At 42.5% G+C, this 22,339-nt stretch overlaps 1 protein-coding gene across 2 annotated transcripts; it reads right to left on the bottom strand.

The window, feature by feature from the left end:
* Window positions 1–4,369: 4,369 nt before the first annotated feature.
* fyco1b (FYVE and coiled-coil domain autophagy adaptor 1b) lies at window positions 4,370–22,328 on the bottom strand. Of its 2 annotated transcripts, none has more exons than XM_070974347.1 (18): window positions 22,252–22,328; window positions 21,488–21,579; window positions 21,111–21,217; window positions 19,324–19,449; window positions 17,188–17,294; window positions 16,266–16,409; window positions 14,826–14,922; window positions 12,275–14,722; window positions 11,579–11,671; window positions 11,155–11,273; window positions 10,728–10,895; window positions 10,387–10,527; window positions 9,167–9,375; window positions 8,894–9,035; window positions 8,384–8,488; window positions 7,273–7,483; window positions 6,882–6,991; window positions 4,370–6,722 (listed from the first exon to the last, which is right to left on the bottom strand). In XM_070974347.1, the coding sequence occupies exons 2-18, from the start codon at window positions 21,546–21,548 to the stop codon at window positions 6,647–6,649; spliced, it is 4,464 nt and encodes a 1,487-aa protein (XP_070830448.1). In that variant the 5' UTR covers window positions 21,549–21,579; window positions 22,252–22,328; the 3' UTR covers window positions 4,370–6,646. The 2 variants fall into 2 exon arrangements, with proteins under 2 accessions (XP_070830448.1, XP_070830449.1); XM_070974348.1 differs by lacking the exon at window positions 22,252–22,328 and adding an exon at window positions 22,128–22,211.
* Between the last annotated feature and the right edge of the window lie 11 nt (window positions 22,329–22,339).

Raw genomic sequence — 22,339 nt, 5'->3', positions numbered from 1 at the left:
CCCTCCTCCCTCCCTCCCCTCTGCTCTTTTCCATCTATGTGTGACTTAAGATGGTGGTGATCTGTGGGTGGATCGGTGCAGGATGAATGAAAGGAATAAATACACCGGCGAAGAAACACTGTATGTAAAGACACATATATACATACATGGTGCAGATGCTCGACTGTTTGTCTCTTTTATATGGAAGCCAGACTCGCTGTGCTGTGCAATAATTTTTTAATGCTGTTAACTCGAGTTCCTGAGTTAATTATTTTGCTATCTCCAGATAATGAGGCAGCCAGTCATGAGAAAACAAAGGCTTGTTTCCTCTTGTTAGAACATTTTCAGAGATTAGGGATGCCATACCAGCATGTGTAGATGCTGTCTGTAGACACTGTAGAAACTCATTTAAGCTGAAAATGTCAGGGGTAGAACCCATTATTGATCAATGCATCAGACTGTGCCTCAATCTTACTTGCATACAGTTTTTTATGCCATTGAAACGCTCACCAGTGTGAGGGTGCTCTAACACGTCCTTCATAGATGACTGAATAGGCTGGTTAACCATGACTGCCGGGATGACACATCACCTTTGGAGAGCAACAGCAAAAAGCCAGCGAGGACCTTCATCCTCGCGTTGCTAATGTTGTGAAAGGTTCACAAACAGCTTGTGGGTTAAAATAAGAACGTTGCTTTTACAATAATGCCGTAACTTTAGTGTGTAATGTGAACATGAACAGCAGTTGAGTCTCTACAGTGGCAGTCCTGTGTTGGTCTGACCCATCCATCCGCCCCACCCTCCACTACACATGGACTTTCTTGCTCTTAATACTACGTCACCTGACTTCCTTTGCTCCCATCATTACTATCACGACTACTAGAGGTCGCTACAAAGATGACCAATATGGTCGTTTTTCTGGTGAGGATGAGCTCATAGATTTTTTTTCTTGTGATAAATCATCTCGCTATCTCACGAAATCTGCCTTTTGTTTTCTCAAAATAAACCAGTTTTCATGAGAATGTGAGCTTTGTTGTATCAAGATAAGGAAATAATTAACTTGTGATTTAGAGATACTGGCATTTAAACAAAAAATGCCATTTTTGGCTTGCGTGGTTGTACTCTCCCCTGAATCTCTACATGAATCTGTTTCAGTTAATGATCACCCTGCTGGCTCTGTATCCCCAGACTCCTGTAACTCTGCCACATTCATCATAACAGCTCCGACAAGGCTGGCTGAGATGCTGCAGGGAAGCAACAAGAGAAACAAAACTCCAGACACGATGGATCATAAAGAGCCAAGGGGGGGATAAAAGCATCACCTGTTCATCTGATACCTGTGGCAAAGAAATACAGATTTGGATGTAGGCGGACGCTGGTCACACCGCTCTGAAAAAACCCCCCTGCAGTAATGATAGTTCAGCTGGCGACTGCTGCAGGAGAAACACAGAGCGATGAGGTCATCATCAGTATTTACACTTGGGTCCATTATTTTCGGAGTCATCAGTGACGGAAGCTTCAGTAAAGGATCTGAATACTTCTTTCACTGCTGTGCCCCATAATCGAAGTTCAGGTTGGTTGCATGAAAGACTTCAAAGAAGGAAAGAGAGGGAGCATCTATCTTGCTGTTTGAATGCATGCAAGATCTGCTGCTGTGAGGGGAAAGTCTCTGACAAGGCCTGCAGCTTGTGATGGAGGGTCCCAGTGCAGCAGGAGCTGAAACCATCAGGGTGAAACTATGTTTGACTGGAGCAAACTGTCTGAGAGGGGCCAACAAGACCTGCCATTATCGCTACAGGGGGGCTGCAGAGCCTGAGGAGAGAAATTGTTGAGACGGGGAACACACACATATACACACAGCGAGCGGACAGATGGGGGTACACTCACAAACACACACCAGCGTGCCTGTGTGAGTACACCCACACACACACACACACGCACTGCAGGGACACAGTGGCAAGTTCATACCAGTGCTGTTGTTTCCTCTGCACACAGAGAGGCTGCCGGCTCACTCTGACCCATCTTTATTCAGTTATGATAATTCAGTGTCACACAGGTACAGATTATGTTAAGGTGTCTGAGGGGAGAGCTTGAATAGAGGACGAGAGCCCTCAAACTGGGGGGGTTACAGTCGGGAACGGGCTGGCTGAGAGTGCATCTGCTGTGATTTGGAGATCTAAGTTCTATATAAGAGTCTCACAGAAGTGCAACAAATCACATTATTATTGTTTTCTTCTGCTCACTATAAGGGTTTAGTTGCTGTGGAGTATAGTGTTCACATTTTCCTCCTAACTTAAATAATGTATTCTTTATGTGCAGCTCTTTCTCTTCACTGATAATTTTCTGTATTTCCCACTTTGTTAATATTGTCCACTTTACTGCCAGAAATGCAGGCGTAATGAGACACTGTTTGCTTTACATACAGTATGGCTGTTTATGACACTATTCAGTCTCTACTCACAACACAAAGCACATAAACACATCCAAATGTGTTTGACGTGTACAACTAAAAACTGTTGGAAACGGAGTAATATGATGAATAAAACTATAAAATCATCTAAAAAAAATCTAATTCGGGCCATGAATGTGTTTATGTGCAAATGCTTTCTATAGTTGAAATATGAATGTTTTTATATTTGTTCATTGTGGTTAATGGGAGTCTAAAAAGAGAAAAAATAACTTTTCATCTTTATGTCTGTTCCTGAATATCTGTCATTTAGTGAGTGTGATTATTTCATTATGTCCCCTTCAACTGCTGACAGACATTTCATCTGCTAGAGAGGTGAAACTGAAGAGCATGTCGCTTCACACAAGAGCACCTAAGACAAATGATTCATGACACGTTTCAGGTAACACGGACAAATGCAACGTGGCTGACACTTTGTGCTCTTTGATTCACCTGAGACACGTTCTGAGATGTCTTCCAAGCTTTTGTTTGAACAGCGTGAGACTTTGACAAGCTGCAAGCCACAGATAATAAAAATGTTTCCCTTTTTTATTATGAATAGGAAGTTGAATGCTGACAAGCTGTCGCATGGTTTGAGATGTACTGCAAACTCCTGTAGAACTGTCAAACAGACAATACCCAGAACTGAGGAACACAGAGGTTAAAGCATGCTCTTCATCAGATTATAGTGTGTGTGAGGGGGTGGGTGCACATATGAAAGATTCTTATCATGTGAGTGGGAACTGATGTTTCTTAAGGTGGAAAGTGTATTTTAAACATGCATGAGCAAGAATGCATTTACTGCTGCATATGTATGACTGTGAATATCCTCAACTGGGATTGATGACATGTATGTGTTCTATGTGTTCTGTGCTGTATTAGCATTCAGCGTGCACACACACACACACACACACACACACACACACACACACACACACACACACACACACACACACACACCTTTGAACAATCCCCAACAAACACACAAGTTCATACATGTGCGCAGCCACAGTGCAAATCATAGATTCAGTGAAGCCAGCAGGCCAGAGGAGAGAAAGCAGGAGAAAGGAGTCATGGAAGAGGAGGAGGAGGTGGAGGAGGATGTGACATGATTTACAATGAGATCATTAACCTTGAGAAACAGAATGGCCTCTGCGACATAAACACCATCTCTCAGACAGACACCTTGCGAGAACAATAGCTTGTGCGCACACACAATACACTTGTGACTGCTCGGAAAAACACACACAGGCGAGCAAGCTTGTACGTATAAGAGCACGCATACACACACACACATACACACACACTCAGCCATCAAAGAGCTTAAAAAACAAACATTAGCTTTTCAGGGTTTGAATATGTAGCATTACACTGGAAAAGTGACAAAATGCAGTATACCCAAAGCATGAAGTATGCAGACTAAAAATAACCCTGATTTTTCAGTTTGCTATTGATGGATACTATTCCCTCACAATGCAGTGCACAGCGGAAATGGAGGAGCTGCTTAAAAATTGTCCAAGCAGGGAAACCGCTCAGGAAAGATCATGACAAACAACAAACAAACATATGAAATACTGATCTTACACAATGTTTTCTATGAGACTTTACTGTTCTGATGGCCCGCAGGTGGGCCAAGGGGAAATGCAGGAACATTTCCTGGGAATACAGGAACATTTGCTGTTGTTTATTTTTCTTCCTGTCTATTGACACAAACACTACAAACCTATCACAGTCTGTTGAATGAAGGCCCTCCGTCTCTATTTCCGTGTTAAGATTGAACCAATCACAGCCATTTTGAATAGCCAATGAAATTCTGAACATGCAAATATGACAACTCACTGGGTTATTTACAGTTCTGGCACCTCAAATCAAGGATTTCAAGACAAAAGTATCACACACTGACATTTTGCGGATACAAGAAATTCACCAGCAGTCACTAATAGGTTATCACACATTCCTTATTTATTTCTCCACAATCTTAAATCAATTCTATTGTAAATCTTCAGTATGTAAATAATGTTTCAATAAAACATGTCAACAATCATTTACAAGTTACGTCAGAGAGTGAAAGCCTCCCTCTGACAAATCCAGCAGTAAACATCTACAATCACACGCTCTCTCGATACAGATCAGAAGAAAAAAAAAAACATTCTTTAACTGGCACAAAGGCTCATGGGACACAGACTGACAGAAAGCCTTTAAAAAGTGCATTATACAGCAGTCATGTTGCAATGCCTTTAAACAGAAACAATAAAATAGACAAATATGTTTCCCCACTAGATTTGGCAATATATAACTTTTCTTATTCAGATATGTATAAAAACTGTCATTTGTATTTTTTACTAGTCTTCTTCCTCGTGTCAGGTTCAAAATATAAATTACAAAGTGGTTTTAAAACAGTGGAAGACATGTTAGAATTTGTCAAAGCAATCGTCAGTCAGTATAATCAGATGACCAGCGTGAAGACACTCAAGAAACAACCGGTGATTGCGAAATTAAAGGTCAGTTTCAGTATGAAAGCCTTCAAATAAAAGGTCCGTATAAGACAACTTGAAGTATAAAAGTGATTTTTGGACTTGTATTGTTTGAAGGCTTTATGCTGAGATTCAAACTGTTTCTGTTTGACACACAGCAGAACTCATTCAGCAACATCACACAGCAACAGTGCACAACCGAGCAACAAACATCTCTTTACATCTACGAAAGCACTCTGTAAATAAAAAGTATTATTATTTGTCTTCATCTAAAGGCTTTATGTAGCTTAAGACAGTATGTCATTGCAACTTCGCTAACTTTAATGCAAAAAATCCTCAGTTTTACAAAACAGGAGTGATAATTTAAGTGAGGTTCAAAGCTAAAACTAAATATTTAAAGCCCTGAAACTTACATTTTCATATGTGCTCCCTATGTTTACCCTTATAATGTGAACATTTCTTAGTGTTTACATGCATATAAATCTTGACCTCCTTTTTTCAACTGCAATCATCAGAGACTGTTTCCTGTTTCCTGAAGATCAGTTAAAACAAAACGATGTGGAGGTTTTACCGCAGCTTTCTTTCTCTGTTATGTTTCATGATGACTGTACACAACAAATTCTTGTCACTTCTGACAGCTGGAAAGGCAACAGAAACCGTACTGTGTGTGAAATGAGAATGAATTTGAACTTTGCTTTGCACACAGGTGGTATGAGGAGTGAGTTTCTCCACCAATAAAGGTTAATTCTACAACAGCATAATGTCAACATGCCAATTTAAAGAGTCGGTTAAATCAGATGGTTCACTAACGCTATGTTTAAGCAAGATTCAGTTCAGAGTTTTCTCCTTGTTTCCTGTCATGTCGCATTTTTGCTGTGCAATGATATGATTTTACTTCACCATTTATACTGTGGCAGCTCTCCCTTGAATATCTCTGGATGTATTACATCATTGTGGGTCATGTGGTGCATATCAATAAGCAGGATATGATTTATCACAATATGGTATTATTATATATATATATATATATATTTCTTCTTTGCATCAATGTGATGAAGTAGGTTGATTTGTCACATGTTTAATTCCCCAGATAAATCGAAAACAGACATCTGACTGTCTGGTTCTTTAATCCAACACCGTTTCTCGATTGATCTTCTGTGGAATTTATTTAATCATGATAAATATTGATGTCACAACATAAAATTAAACACAGCATGACAGAGGATTTTAAACTCTCCCTCCGAGTGGGAGTGCACTTCCGTCACTGTGCACAGAGCACGTGTTCCCGTTTTAAAAGACACTTTACGAGACGAGGAGAATAATGAGAACGAACCTTGATTTTTTTGAACAAGTGCAGCTCAGGCTGAAGCAAAAATGCAACTTTAAGTCTGCGAGAAAACCTGCATGTGCACACAAGTTCTTGACATTCAAATACGAAAAGTGACGCTGGATGCCCTTACTGCTACACTTAAACCACAACGTCAAGCTTTTAGAAAAGGTAGTGCATGCTCACATTCAGTAGTGTAACATTGTTTTACTTGATTACTTTCAGCCTCTGTTCAGCTTTCTCATGATCAGAGCTCATCTGATGTGCAACAGCTGCTGATCAAGCAGCTAGCCAAGAGAGACGTCTTTAAAATGCCATAACCTTTCAGCGAGGTTGCCAAACGTCAGCGGAGTCCGACTCTTCAGCTCAGACGTGAACTCAAATGTTTCGTAAGTCAGTTTTACACCTCCCTCCCGTCACGTTCAGAGGAGGTCAGTTCCATCGTAGACCACAGGCTTGTCTAGACTCAGATGATACAGCACTTTCTTTGAGATGAACCTGATCAGCAGGAGAGACACAGGGATGTTATTAGTATGTTTGCTGTTGCTCCTTCATGTCTAGTTTTCAGTAGTGGTTTGTGTAAAGAGCTTTTTTTATTTTGAAGAGAGATTCTTAACAAACACACAAAGCCGTCACATGAGCCAAAGAGCGACTGACCTGGAGAAAGAGTTGTCAAAGATGAGCGTGTATTCTCCGGGGTTTCTGACTTTCAGCTCCCCCTGGATTGTTTCTTTGTGGGAGTTACAGCGAGTCAGTGGGATCAAGACCTGCGGAGAGCAGAGGACAGACTTCTTCTCTGACATTTATAGCTGAGAAATATGTCTGGAGACATTAGATCCAGGTCTGAGAGGGCCCGACAATCACATTTTTTTGCAGATGCGAATGGTTTCAGAAAGAAAAACGTGACAAGAGTTTCTTTGGCCATGCAGCTTAACAAGCATTTCACCAACTTGGAGTCAGATCCAAACTTGACCCAGCTTTCACAGCCTGTCCCTATGAGGACGTATCGTGTCTTCATGTTCCCTTCTTAAATACAGCGGTGTCTCACCTTGGCCTGCTCCAGCGGAGTCTCTGCGCTCTCCCTGTAGACCACACTGAAGGAGATGCTCTTGGGTTCGGAGGTGAACGTCCAGGTGACCGTGGGACCAGGGCCGCTCATGGTGATGGGGATGGTGCTGTAACAGCTGGACTTGATGAAGAGCTCTCGGGAGCTGTCCCCAAACCCTGAGATGTCATCCACCGTGAAGCAGACAGAGAGCCTACAGCACAGCGAATACAACGGGGTCCAAGAAAGGTCACAATATTGTCGGGCTGCAGGTCTGAAGCTTCAGGGGGAAGGATAGCATTTTTGTTTAATCTACTGGGAGTTTTGTTTAATTTTTGATTGAATAGATATTTTTTTGGTCATGTAATTGAGCATCTTTTTTGTTATTGTGTTGTTAGCCCGTCCTGAAGCCACAAAAAGGTTTTAAACAAGTGTTGTCACATATGCAGTCGCACTCCTCAAGTCTCTGATGTGTAATGATGGAGTTCTGCCTTAAAAATTCCCAACATATTTTAGTTTTGGCTGCACGGTGGCGCAGCAGGTAGTGCGCGTGCCTCACAGCAAGAAGGTCGCAGGTTCGATTCCCGGGTCGGGCCTTTCTGTGTGAAGTTTGCATGTTCTTCCCGTGCATGCGTGGGTTCTCCGGGTACTCCGGCTTCCTCCCACAGACCAAAACATGCTCATTAGGTTAATTGGTGACTGTAACATTGCCCCTAGGTGTGAGTGTGAGTGTGAATGGTTGTGTGTATGTGCCCTGCGATTGGCTGGCGACCGGTCCAGGGTGTACCCCGCCTCCCACCCGTTGACCCACTGGATGGATGGATTTTAGTTTTGGGGTTTGGATTTAGAGCTCCTGAGTGAAGCCCTGAGGCTTTCTCAATACTCACAAAGCAAATCTGCTCCTAATTACAACAGACATATACCGACTAACATTTAGGAACACTGTCCGTGTCACATATGGATTGGTTTCATGTTTCACTTCCCATTTTCGGATTTAGAGCAAAGTTTTACCAGAACACGTGAGAAACTTCCTCTGAAAGTCAAAAGTCTAACCTCGGGACCACATCCACATGAAGACTTTTCCAGTCTAACTTTCACTGTGTTTCAAACTCACGTCAGTTCTCCAGACTTTAGCAGGCAGATCTCTGCATCCTGGACTGCAGCACTGAGGTCCTCAGTGTCTTCTGATGCGATGTCTCCTGCACTGGCACTGTTGCTTCTACAAAGAGGGATGGATATTTCATATTTATACACAATTTCTATCAATTTGAGAAGAATTATTTTCAGTGTCAAGACTTGCAAATATGGGCAAAATGTTCTGTTTATTGGCAACGTGTCTAGAAAACTGTTAAATATGGAAAGAAAATGTAAATGAATTATGAGCTAATTCATTTTCATTCCTTTTTTCAAGATCATGCACCTTGATTTATTTTCACTGCTGCAAAAATGTGACTGTGACAGCCTGAAGAATTACATTCAGGACAGACTGAACTCGTTGTTTTGAAGGTGGCACGTGTAAATAGAAAATCTGTTTCTGTGGTGGCCACTAATCCCTCATGTTGCGGTCTATAATCTCTACCACATTCTCAGTTCCCCTGGGAGTGAATGCATGTGAGATACTTACAGTTGTGCTGCCCCCTGCTGTCCGTGTTCAGGAGAGCAGGCGGTGGCAAAAGAGAGGGAGTCGCTGTCGTAGACCCCGCTCACTTCCTCGTCTGTGATGATGTCAAAAACACCATCATCCAGCTTGTCACCTTCATCTGCTCCTACAGAATAAACATCAGCTACATTATTGCATTTTATTCTCCACTCGTACTTCGTGTATCTGAAAACACACACCATCTACAGAACGTGTAAAAACACCTCTGACACTTTGCCTGAGTGTGTGTTTTGTCACCTGAAACGCTGGTCATAGCTCTCCCAGCCTGCAGCAAACGACTGAAGGGTGTCCCCGGTGTGCTGTTAGTCACTTCCTCCTGTGGGTGGCGCTCAACTACTGCACTGTGCTGGTTGTAACAGTCCCTGCAGCAGCGCTCTCTGTTGCCGCCCTGCTGGGTGCTCACGGTGTTACTGCAGCAGTAGTAGCAGAAGGGACGCCCACACAGTCTGGGAATAGACATAATGTATAAATAAAATTGTAAAACTGCGTTTTATTTTGAAATGTAGATTATGAGAGTGCAGAGGAATCAGTGTGTAATCAAGCTTTTTTTATTAAGAATATCTGAATTTAATGAGATTTAATGAGAAAGAAGACACCATGCACACCAGAAAAAAACTGCTTTTTTGTCAGGCAACTGCCTCTGATAAAAGTGCATTTAAGATGCTTTATGTGATGGGATTTGGCAGAAGGTTTGAGAAGTCACAACCACAAAAGTTGTTACTTTTCAGCTCTGGTGTAGGAAAACAGCAACAACAAGACAACAAGTGTCTAACTGAAGCCTCAGAAAGGACGAACTGTGTGAGACAAAAGCAACATTTTCCTTAATAAAGCCTCAAACTGACGTGCTGTAATGTGATTCCTGCATCCTGATTTTGTTGAAAGCTTTTCTGTGTTCAATCATCACATGAAACTGCTGCTCAAACGTGTGAAATCCTCGAATTCACAACTCACTTTTTCACATGATATGCGACTGTTGTTGCTTTCACACAGAATTGAAACACTAAGAACGACATATTGTCAAATGATTCAGTGTTGCGTTCAGTCACAGGTAACGATGACTCTGCTTCATCAACACGCTCACTGTGTAAATCCTCACATGCAAAATACTTGAATCAGCTGTTTTAACCTGACAAATATAAATGCTCTATACATTTCAGTCATCTGGAAGTGATAACAGATGAAATTCAATTGGTAAAGTTCATCCACAAATTTCAGTGCAACCTATATCACAGTTTACAGGTGTAATTCGTGTACTCGTGTAGATTCTCTTACTCAATGACACTACATGAAGTGAGAGCCTGAATATGGAGCAGCAAGCTGACATTTGTTCTGAGTTTCGATGGAAACCATTCGGTTCGACTGGAGAAGCTATTTAACTGAACTATGATTGGAAGTGAAACAAAATGTCAGCGGACTTCAGTGCCTCAGTTCCTTCATTCCACAGAGGACCATCTGACCTGCAGGTGTACTTGCGGAGCCACCAGCTGAACTGGCTGTGACAACCCAGACAGTAGTTGACGTCCCTCTCCGTCTCTTCGTCCCGCAGTTTCTGCTCAAACTCCAGGGCATCAGTCTTCTGCCACAGTGCATCTTTCTCCCTGCAGAGAGCACCAGTAAGCATGTTTGTATGTGCAATAAACTCACTCAGTATGCTGCAGGTGACGCAGTGTAGGTGGCAACAAGTCTAGGCATCATGTCTCAAACCTGCTTTGAGGATATTTAAATCAAATTAACCTCACTAACGAGGAAAACAAAGATAGAGTGCAGAGGGTAAAGGTAAGATGCAGCATGTTGATACCTGATCAGCTCTACAAGCCTTTCCTCCAAATTGATTTTGGTGCGGTAAAGATCATCGAGTTCAGCAGCCGTCCTAATGTCAAAGCTCTGTTTGTCCTGCGTGACTCTCCGTAGATTTTCACTCATCTCCTGACAGGCCTGCTGAGCCGCTGCTAGACCATCCTCAGACCTGCGCGCACACACACAGACACACACACACGCACAGGCTGATTTGTGTGAAAAGAAAACACTGTGTCCACGCATTTATTATTTTTAGACATGAATTTTAAAAACAGTAAGAACAAGTGTGCCAAATTCCTAGATCAGACACGCTAAATAAAAAATAAACATTCTGATCTGAAAATGCAAGATTAGAGACGTTTTTTTGTTTTTTTTTCACAGAGCTCTAATTTGGTCCAGAAAGTGTGTTTATGAATACAGTATCTCACCTTGATAAATTCCCTCTCAGATGGATTATCTCGTCTTCTTTCTGCTGGATGAGATTTTCAGACTCGGCCATCTGGATGTTTTTCTCCTCAATCTGTTGGCAATATCTCTGCTTCTCGGCCTGCAGTCAGTGCAGCAAAGCAAGGCATTATTTCTGCTTCTTAGTGAATTATGCCTGTGACCGTAATGTTATGATTACTTCAACTGCTGATATACACTATGTAACTGGAATTTGGGTTTTCATTTATCAGTCTTAGACACACAAATATACAGCTGCACATGCTGTACATGCATTTTGTCAGAGGCCTTCTTCAGCAGTTTGTTGAACAGTTTCACTTCCTTGCTTAAAATAACTCTTCATGATTAAAACACTTGCCGAATGCTGTACAAACATTTTGGCAGATCTGGCATCAGAGGACCTCTCACCTCAAGCTGTTTGAGTTTGTTCTCCAGGACGACTACTTTCTCCCATTCGGTGGTCAGCTGTAATTTCAATTCCTGTAACTCTTGATTCACAGTCTGCATGAAAGTACAGATCAAATAATGACTCAGCAAATATGGCATAAATGTAGATATTCCATCAGATTTGCTGACATTAGTGTCTAACGTAAAACAGTCAAACAGTGCGTTTACATGCACTTAAGCAACCAGGGTGCTCAGAGAAATCAGGCTATGCAGGAAAATAGAGACGACATCCAGCTTCACTGAATCTGCGTAGCCTTTAAGCAGGTCAGTAAGCAGATTTCTCCCCATGGAGCAGCGTTTCCTCACAGTACAAATCTGCCTGAATTGCATATTCAAATGTTGAATAAAACTGTGTATTTACACATCAAGAGGCTACTTTGCATTACTTTCAGTTTCAGCTTGACTTTGGATGGACTTATTTCCAATATGAGATTGCATCAGGACATGTAATGACTTCCCCCTTTCACAAAGCTGCTCTGTTACTTTCATTTTCTGGAGTCTTGCACATGCTGATATGAAAAAAAAAAAAGCCAAACCAGGTTACTCATTAGCGTGGCAGAGAACACAAGCATTCTTCAGAAGGATTCAGGTTTCTCTGATCCCCTGGCTCAATTATAAGACACCAGGTTTCTCGTTTACATAAAGTTTGGGACTGACCTGGAGCTGGCTGCTGTGGCTCATGGCTTGGCTGCTGAGCTGGAAGCGGAGCGCCTGAATCTCCCCCTGGTTCGTCTCCTGCACAGCTTCAGCCTCCTGTCGGGCCTTGCTCAGCTCCTCCTGCAGCTCCTGCTTGGCTGCCAACAAACTCGTCTCGTTACGGAGCTGATCATGCAGTTGCTGGTTGTCCTGACGCAGCTGCTCTATGCAGGTATTCAGCCTCTCCGCCTCCTGAGTCGCCTCCTCCTCCAGCTCTTGCAGTCTTGTAGACAAGCCCTCCCAGCGGAGACGAGCCTCTTCATTCTCAGCAGTTAGCATACACACATGCACACCAAGTTCAGCTGTTTCAGTGTTGGCTCTATGGAGTGCCTCCTTGGATTCACTGTTCTCCAGACACAAGGCTTCATAACGCAGCTTCAGTTTATTGAGCTCCTCTCTGGAGGCCGTCACCTCCGCAGCCAGACCCGCCCGAGCCTGAGCCTCGCCATCGCGCTCACGGATAAGAGCCTCCTCTCGCTCCCGGGATCGGAGAATCTCATCCACGTGCCGGCGGTTCAGCTCCTCCACCTGGGCTTTGAGTTGTTCTGCTAATACACGGAGGTCCTCTCTGGAGGACTCTGTCACCTCCTGCAGTGCCTGAACTTTCATCTTCTCCTCAGTTCCTGCTAGAAGCTGAGCCCTGAGCTCCACCACCTCCTCACGGAGCCGGTGCACCTCCCTTAGGTTGAGTTCCAGTTGAGCCTCAGCTATAACCAGCCTGAACGGGGCCTCTTTGGTTTCCATTGAGGATGTCTGATGCTCATCGTGAAGCTTCTGCATTTTTTCATTGCTCTCTGCAGCTCCTTTTTCATCGTGCAGCTCCCCAGTCCTGCTCTCCAGCTCCTCTGCTCTAGCTTGCAGAAGCCCACATTTAACAGTCTGGTCTCTCAGTTTTGCCTCAGTTTCCTGGAGTTTTTCAAGTAGCTCAGCTTGGCTTCTTTGGGACACTGTGAGGTTCTTGTCCAACGTTGCAGCTTTGGCAGTGAGTGCGTCCAGTTCCTCTTGAGTTGTGGCTAACTGTTTCTTTAATGAGGACTGAACCTCAACAAGCTCCTTGTTCTCGTGCTCAAGCTTCTTTAACTGAGAATCAGATACTTCCTTCTGGATGAGTGTCTTCTGGAAAACCTCCTCCAAATGTAGGTTTTCATCCAGTAGCTTCTTCTCCCGATCTTCCACGCACATCTTTGCAGCGTCTACTCTGCCCTTTAAGTGGTTCTCAGAGGCCCTCAAACAAGCTAGCTGGTCTAACAAGGCTTCCCTGCTCTCAGTCAGCTCTGTAATGCTCCCTTCACTCTCCTTGACTGTTTGGAGTAGCTTAGCATTTATTTCCATGAGATTGCTGCATTGGGTTTTGTAATTCTCAATGTTCTCGCTTTGATCACAGGAAACATCTTCATTATCAGCAAGTCTAGAGCTCAGACTTTCATTCTCAACATTTAGCTTCTCTAACTGCTCCTCTAAGTGCTTGATTCTCTCTGAACTAACAGCTAGCTCTTTCTCTCTGTTTTTTAGAGTCTTTCTAACGTCCAGGAGGTGGATCTCGAGCTCCTCATTCTGGCTACTGCTCATGCTACATCTCTGCTCTTCCTCCTCCCTCTCCTCCTGCAGTCTTTTCCTCAGCTCCTCTGCCTGCCGCTCTCTGCACTCCAGTGACGCTTGCAGATCCTGAAGCTGGGCTCTCAAGTTCCCCGTCTCCTTCTCTTTCAAAGTCAGCGCCCCCTGAATTCGACTGACTGCGCTTTGGAGCTCCTCCAGCCGTTTGAGCGCCTCCTCGTGTTCGTCATGAGCTCCAGCTTTTACTTCAGCCAGCTTCTCCTCACTGCTCTTTAGCTCTTCTTCCCTGAGTTTCAGTTCCTGGGACAGACGCTCAGAGTGCCTGGCCCTGTCCTCAGCCTCTCTCTTTGCTTCCAGCCTCTCCTCCTCTGCTGTCTTGAGTTTATCCAGGAGTTCCTGGATTTTCCAGGCTGAGTCGCAGTAACTAGCAGTTTGTTGTCCCTTTTCTTTAAGAGCCTCATCCAACTTAGAGAGAAGCTCCATATTTTTGTTCTCAGCAGCTGTCAGTCTGTCTTGAAGTTCACCGTTTACTGCTTCACCACAGCTCTGAAGGTGATTTGCTCTCTCCTGATTGTCTGCGTCTTGGTTTCTTTGGGCTGCTGTAGACACGGAGTGGACAGAAGACCTCTGAGCTGCTAATAGCTGGCCTTGAAGGTCTTTAACCACATCTTTCAGCTCAGCAGCCTCTTTGCCTAACTCCTGAACCCGTACCAGAAGCTCTTGCTGTCTGAGCTCAGACTGATCGAGCTCAATGCGGAGGTTCTCTGCGATGTTGCAAGGGGAGGGTTCTCCCAGTTCACCCAGTTCACCCAGAAGACTGTGACTCAAGTCTGGGATTGGGAGAAACTCCTGCGCCTGGAACAAGAGAGCTGTTGTCAGGTGCTTTGAAGTTCAAGCAGTCACATTTACAGAAATGTGTGAGCAAGACTGTCGATGCAGAGTTTGTACATGTGTGTACCTGTGAGTGCGAGTAGCTGCTAACGAGACTGTTGACGCTGGAGCAGCGACTGGGAGGCTTCCACAGGAAAGCTGACGAGGCAGTGCCTAATGTTCGCCTTTAACATAACACGATACCAAATATTGAGTTCATTTAACAACTGATAGATGGTGACAGTAAGAAAAAAAATGTGACAATATATCACACAAAAGAGGAACTACTCACAGAAGTGAGTATTTAGGTGGTTCTTCACTAACACCAAGTACAACTTCAGTGTACAACTTCTCAGCTGTTTTCAAGGAAATCATTAGGAAACTATGGAATCCGCCCCCAAAAAAGTGTTACCAATATATCCTATTTCTCAAACAAATTGCTGCAAAGTTTCCATGCCCTGACTGAAAATGTGAAGTCACTTTTAACCTGTTACATTTCGTACATTTATAAAAGACTCAACTTCAAAGATATTGCATCAACACCTTAAAACATGAAATGACGTCCAGCTAACCTGTTTTCAGAGTAAGTCTATTTCTGGAAGCTTCTCAAATGAAAGCGAGAGGCACAAGTTGTCGTATGTCAAGTATTTCTTCTCTGATACACTGTTGAAACTGTTTCCATTTAGCTATCCAGTCACAATTCAGGTGAAAAACAGGGTGTAGGGTTTATGTGGGTGATGCATCAAATACTTTTAGACTCCTCGTTGGGAAATGATGAGCAGGACAAATATTTGCTCTCAAGTACTTGTGAAAAAGAAACTACAAAGAATATAGGCCGAGTACACCAACACACTGCATCTGTACAATCTAATGTCATCCTGCATTAATGAATTTTATCATCTTCATTCACAATGTGTGTGACAGGTGTTGAGCCTTTGTTCAGGCGATCGTCTCTGCCATAGATTGTGCTGTTGTAGGTGTTGCCACACTGCATTATTTTAAATAGATTGATTTAAATAGATAATAATTGCAATAATGTGATGCACACCTCAAGTTATCCTTTTAATAAACTGTGTCCACTGCCTGCAGACTGACTGCAAATTGATGACAAGGACGCGATGTGGTTTGGCAAAGGTGCTGACGTGAGGAGCAACGATCGACGCTCACAAAACTGTCGGCACTCGTGCTCTCACACACATTTACACACACTCAGCTTAAAAAAAAAAAAAGCTGTGAACGTGGTGCAGAGTGATCAGATAATTAAGTGGTACTTCAAGTTGTGAAATACCCTCAGTTTTACATTTGCCGCACTAAAGCGGTGTGTCATTTCAAATTACTTAACGTCTCTCTCAGATCAATTTACAAATCATTTCAAACCCAGAGGAACAAGAACTACCATCTTTTATTTCTTTATTTCTTTGTTACGGAGGTCTGTTTTTCATCAAAACAACCCCCAGATTCACGTTCATTTTCCTCGACAAAAGGAAGGAAAGTGATGACTCTAAAAGTGTAAACAGGCACTGGTTACCTCGCAAAGTTTGGCCAATCGGCGTCAAGGTCGTAGCCTCTGGCTGCCACGTCAAACTGGATCTGGTTGAGCTCATAAAGATGGTTGATTATGTCAGCAGTGAGGTGAGACTTGAGGAAGGGACTCCGGGCATAATACCAGTCACTGCATGACAGACACCACAGATACCATACTATAAAGTGATTCGCATAAGAATCGTGTTTCCTGCCTCTATGGTACTGAATGGATTAAATGCCTTTAAAGTGTGAAAATGAAATAAACCCAACCACAAGAGCACAGTGCAGCAGCCGCATGATGCACACGCAGGAGTTATCTTGCAGTTCAGTTGGATTTAATCATTTTAAATAATTGGCTTTGCAGGACAACGTGGAGCACATGACCTGAGCTGATAACATACATGCACATACACACACACAAACACACAAACAAAACACAGTCTTTGAGACTCACACACACAATCTGCTATTGAGAAAGTGACAGACAGCCTACAGTATGCGACTAAATCGATTTTAGCTTCACCTTCTGTCCCATTCTGCTCTCTTGAAATAGAGATGTAAGCCATAAAAGATTATCCTGGTCAAATTAACATCAAATAAAACAAAAAAAATATTATTATATACATTTGGTTTGACGAAAGGCTGAGGAAGTGAGACGTGAGTGTGGGTCTCTGCTCAGTTTAAACCACTCCTTGCATGTTTGCACATACTTGGCCCATAAAGCCAATTCTGATTCTGTTTTCTGTAAAAACAGAAATAAAACCTAAATCAGGAAGTTCCTATGACACACTTCCTATGAAAGGACGTCGTAGTACCTCAATGATGTAAAACATGTCTGGGTGCCCTGAAGGGGTCAAATCTGACTTGATATGGACAGAATATAAAAGAAAATGTATGTGTGAGTGTCGGTGTGTGTGTCATCTGACCTCGTGACCTTCTGGTTTATAAGACACTGCTGTAGTGTGTCGGCAAGACGCTGGTGAACGAGCGAGTAGCGGATGAAGGCCCTTCCTTTTCCCAGTGATGTCTTCAACTGAGGACAAACACAAACATACACTTTAATGTATCGTCACACTCGTAGCGCACTGGCAAAAAGTTTGGGCACACCTTCTCATCCAGCGGTTTTTGCATTAAACAAAATACGTTTTATATCAAGATTCTTCAAAACAGTCACTGTTTGCTTTGATTATACCTTTGCACACTGTGATTACTTTCATTATTGATTTGTCTGTCCATTATTGTCAGTTATTTCATTATTATTTAGTCATTTTTCCATGGTCCAGGATGACTCCGTCAAATGTCTTTTTTTTCCTCACAACCAGCCAAAACTCCAGAGATATTTGGCTTACAATGACTTAAAATGGAGCAAAACAGAAAATCCTCACATCAGAGAAGCTGAAGCCGGGCAACGTGTGGGTTTAGTGCTCAAGAGCTGACTCAAATGAAATCAAAACAGTTGTTTATTTTTCTATTGACTGACTGATTGACCTCAATGTTAAACTGTGTTTTGCTGAAATGTGTGTACAGTGCATGAAAGGATGTCTAAGTTTCAAGGTCATCACTACACAGGCGCTGATGCCTAGTCCACATGTAGATAAGTTTTTCTTAAAGCAGACTTTTTCCTCCTTCGTTTACAAAAAAAAAAAAGCTGAAGTGCTGTGAAGAGCACGCCAAACCAAAGGGGGAACTATAAGCCTAAGCCTAAAGCCATGTTAGCCAATCAGGAGCCAGAAAGAAAGCTATTGGCAGCAGGCTTCCTGAAACTAGAGAGCCGATCTTCCTGTGGTGAATACATGGAACCTTCACCACAATTAGAACAAAAAAGGAAGTAATGAAAGACACTCTGACGTCAAACAAGAAGTACCAGCACACGCCCTGTTTTCAATAACTACACATCAACACTGCAAACATTATCTTCATCTGGAGAGAGTTTTCAAAAGCTGTGTAGCAGCGACCAAAAACTGTGTCTGTGTGGCCCAAAGGCCAAAACGCATAGAGGAAGCTACGTTTTGACACCCACAAAGATGTGGACGAGGTGTAAATCTACAGTGTCCGCCTATAAGTCCAGGTTCTCCAATACATCAACAGATGGGGGGATTTAAGTAAGACAACTGACACACAGATCTACCATAAGGACACAAGCTGGAGGCTTACGTCAGTGACGGACAGGCAAGACACAAGAAGAGCAAAAGCAATATTTTATGTAAGACGACCAAAAGTTTCTAAAAAGTAATTAACAGTCAGCTGATATTGACTAAACTGTGCTACCTTTAAAGAAAAAGTACTGCTTTTGGAAATCCCAGAGGAAACTTTAAACCACGTACATGTTTTGCTAATGGATGAGCTTCAGTTAGCATAAAATGACTGTAATCAGTGCTCTCATGCTACAATACAGCCTAATCACAAGACAAACGAAGAAGACATGCAAAGATATAAGATCACCTTTGGCTCTGACACAAAAAAACAGCTGTTAATCAATTAATTGAGAAGATTTGTTAATAAGGAAAACAATAATTTGTTTATCACCGCTACACTGCACCACAATACCCACTGTCCTCAAAATAAAACTAGATAAAACTAGCAATTGGGAGATGCCACGTTTGGGCTTAAAAAAATCGTAATGGGCCCTTTTGACCCTTTCTTTAGATTTTATAGACTAAACAATCAAGCAAAAACTCAGTTTATTCATTGACGATGAAAATAAGCTGCAGTCCTATTAGAACAACTTGGCTCGTACATGAAGCTTTTTAAGCACAAAGAAAATCAAAATCAGGCACACAGAAGGTTAAACAAATTACATATGGTGCAAACAGCCACTAATTAAGCTACATTTCCTCCAGTATGAAGCTCACCGCTGTGAATTTCCAGGATACAAGGTGAAGAAGAGTACAGCAGGTGCAGTTGTAAGGCAGCGAGTAAATTAGCAGCACAGAGTCTTACTGTACCTGACCGAGCAGAGGATTAGTTACATGGTTAGTCAGTCCCTGCGTATTTGTGTGTGTTGCACGCCACGGCAGGGCCGAGGCACCCGGACCGACTGTGTGTGTGCTGCAGGGGATTACCTCAGGGATGGACTTAACAAAACGGATGCCATCGTTAGCTCCCTTGATCTTAATCAGGCAGTCGCAGAAGTAATCCCAGTAGTCTTTCCTCTGACCAAGAAAGGTTGTCTTCTCTTTCTGGTCAAACTAAGAAACAGACATCACCTTATTATTACCCAACAACATCCTCAGCAGCATGAACTGTGCAACAGGTCTGTCTGACGCTTTACAATTACTATGAAATTCCTCCACATTTCACCTTCCAGAGCAGGAGTTCTCAAAGACCAGACAGCAGGTGAATCCGGACAGAGCCAGTATCGTCAGCTGGCAGCCCACGGCAGAATATTAATGAACTCTGAACGGTGATAGACGCCCAGTCCATTCTGACAATGATCGTTGATTAGTTTGCCAACCGAAGTCCATAATTCATAGTTCACCTGTTCTACAGAACCAGATTATTGTCTAAGTCTTTCTCCTCTGTGGACCCGCCATCAAACCGCTGGGCTCCCAGGTTGCAGACTGAAGCAGCGCAAAGGCCGGACTACAGGAGATAACTCTGGAGTTGACAAGAATCACTAAGCCTGTCTATTAAAAGCGAGAGCAAGAAGGTTTATTTTTGTTGGCCAGCTGTTGTATGGAGTCTCAAACTGAGTATTTTGGTTGCTTCCTGGGACCCTGAAGAGGGTTTTATGATGAGATAAGAACTCATTCACTGGTAATTGGACTGTGGGCTTTGTATTGAGGTCTAAGAGCATTTTCTAGGTAAGCATCTAGTTACATTATGGACATTTACATATTTTTAGGAGTCTGTTGACACCGTAAAAAAGTGAAAATATTAGACAATGATAGTCTAAATATGCCTAAATACATGTGTTGTTGCTGCCAGGTTCACACATTAACTTCAAATTAATTTATAAGAATTTGCTATCGGCTCCTAAATCCCAGATACAGAACACGTCTCTCTTTCTCTAGTACACAATAACTAGTGCAAATGTAGCTGTAAGAATCTGCCTGATTCAGAAATAAATATGGAAAACTGTCTGAGCCTTGTCTCCCTGGTTTGACGCTAACCAAATCACAAAAGTTGTGACGTAAAATAATGGATTAAATGTTGTTTTGTCATCACCAATCGTTCCAGACCTCGAACCTTGAATAAAAATCAGATGTGGAGTTTAGAGGAAGAAGTTTGAGAACCCCTGTTCTAGAGCTATGGTTCTCAATGTGAGGGCTGAGACCCCCCAGAGGGTCATATTTCATTGCTTTCTTGTGAAATATCTTTTATGGTCTCTAACAAAAAAACAAAACAATATGAGAGGTTTAGAGGAAAAAAATCTCTCTCCCAACTCACAGATATATGCAACCTGTAAAAGGGGATCATTAGACTTCATCTTAAGGTTACACAACCCAGAAACATTCAGAATCACTGGTGTCCAGCACCAGTTTCCACTCTCTTAACCTTGTAGTGAAGCAACAGTTAGTCACATCATCTTATCACGGGCTGCATATGTTTGACATACAGTTTAATAACTAAAAAAAGATGTCCTCTTCACAGGTTGATTCGTTTTAATGGCCTGACAAGTTAAAACTCTCCAGCATGATTTTAACAGAAGACAGAAAATATAAAAGCACTAACTTTTTTAATCACCTCACAAATCCTAAGATTTGCCTTGTGAGCCTTTTGGGAGTAAGAGTGAGATCTCTGGTCTGGAGAGTTACATGAGCACACTTTAAAACTCAAGCTGGATGATCCTGATAATAAAAATCTTAATCTTGAAGTCACCGTTGGTTGCTTTGATATGACAACATACCTGCAGCAGGTACTCTAGTTTATAAAAGAACTTGTGCAGGTTGGCGCTGTCATCGGTTATGGGCTCGCCACACTCCTTGTGTTCTTTACTCAGCTCTAACACAGCATCTAAACAAGAGTCACAACATAATCAACACATACACACACATCAAACTGCATTCTTGTGCACACATAGAAAGCAAAAAAATAAAATGCAGTGGGAGTTTTTGTTTGTTTGTTTGTTTGTTTCCACAATAAATTTGGCAAATCTGATGCAAATGTTCACACACATGCATGAGGCTGCTTCAAAAATAGCACATTATATAACATGCAGCATGGCACACATAGACCAATACACTGCAAGAGACAATAAGAGATGGTATTTATCATCTTTATTACCGTGCAGATCTCTGATTATCCTCTGCAGTTGATTATCTCCAACTGATGAGGAAGAGGCCATTGTGGAGTAAAGGCAGGGGAATCAGGAAATTCTGCATGAGGGGTTATAATAACAGAGATGATAATTATTTTTGGATATTACAGAAATGTCCTCATGATATAAACACTGTTTCTCACATCCCTGAATTGTAAGAATATACCATATGCCAAAGCTGCTACCACTAGGAGGTAAACATAAAAATAGTACTGCCCTAAATTAGTGTGCCCTCTGCTGTAAAAAGCTGAGTGTCTTTCATAAAGACAGTGCTGAAGTCTTTAAACAAATGAGGCAATTTACATATTTTCTAGAAGGGTCCATGAATCTGTTGAGGAGACACACTGAAGACACCACAGAGCTCAGTAAAGTTAGCGAGACGTGCTTGCACTCAGAGGTACACCATGTACATCACGACGACAGGTGACAGCGTATCACTGTTTGTCCTTTTCAGACCTCGCTGACACAAGATTTATCTCCTGTCATCTACCGTAGCCATTACGGAGCAGCAAAGTTGACTTTAATCACTTTCAGACAGCTTTCAAATGCAACAAGCCGCGACATAAACATCGATTTGAAAGCTGGGCTGAGCTATCGGACATGCACCTGCTCTCAGCTCTTCAGTTCGCGGGTGTTTTTGATGTAAATATCTGTCAAAAACCATCGCAGTTTGGCTGTAAATAAAGTAAAACGCTTCAATTTTAGATAAATAGTCAAACAGCAGACATACTTGATATGTAAAATGGTCCAGAGTGTCCAGTTTGAAGATGATACAGCTGAAACTTGCTACCGTTGAGGGCGGGCGCTGTGGATGATTG

This window comes from Chaetodon trifascialis, chromosome 11 (genome assembly GCF_039877785.1).
Source record: "Chaetodon trifascialis isolate fChaTrf1 chromosome 11, fChaTrf1.hap1, whole genome shotgun sequence".
Taxonomy (NCBI): domain Eukaryota; kingdom Metazoa; phylum Chordata; class Actinopteri; order Chaetodontiformes; family Chaetodontidae; genus Chaetodon; species Chaetodon trifascialis.
This window is presented reverse-complemented; position numbering and strand designations above follow the sequence as displayed.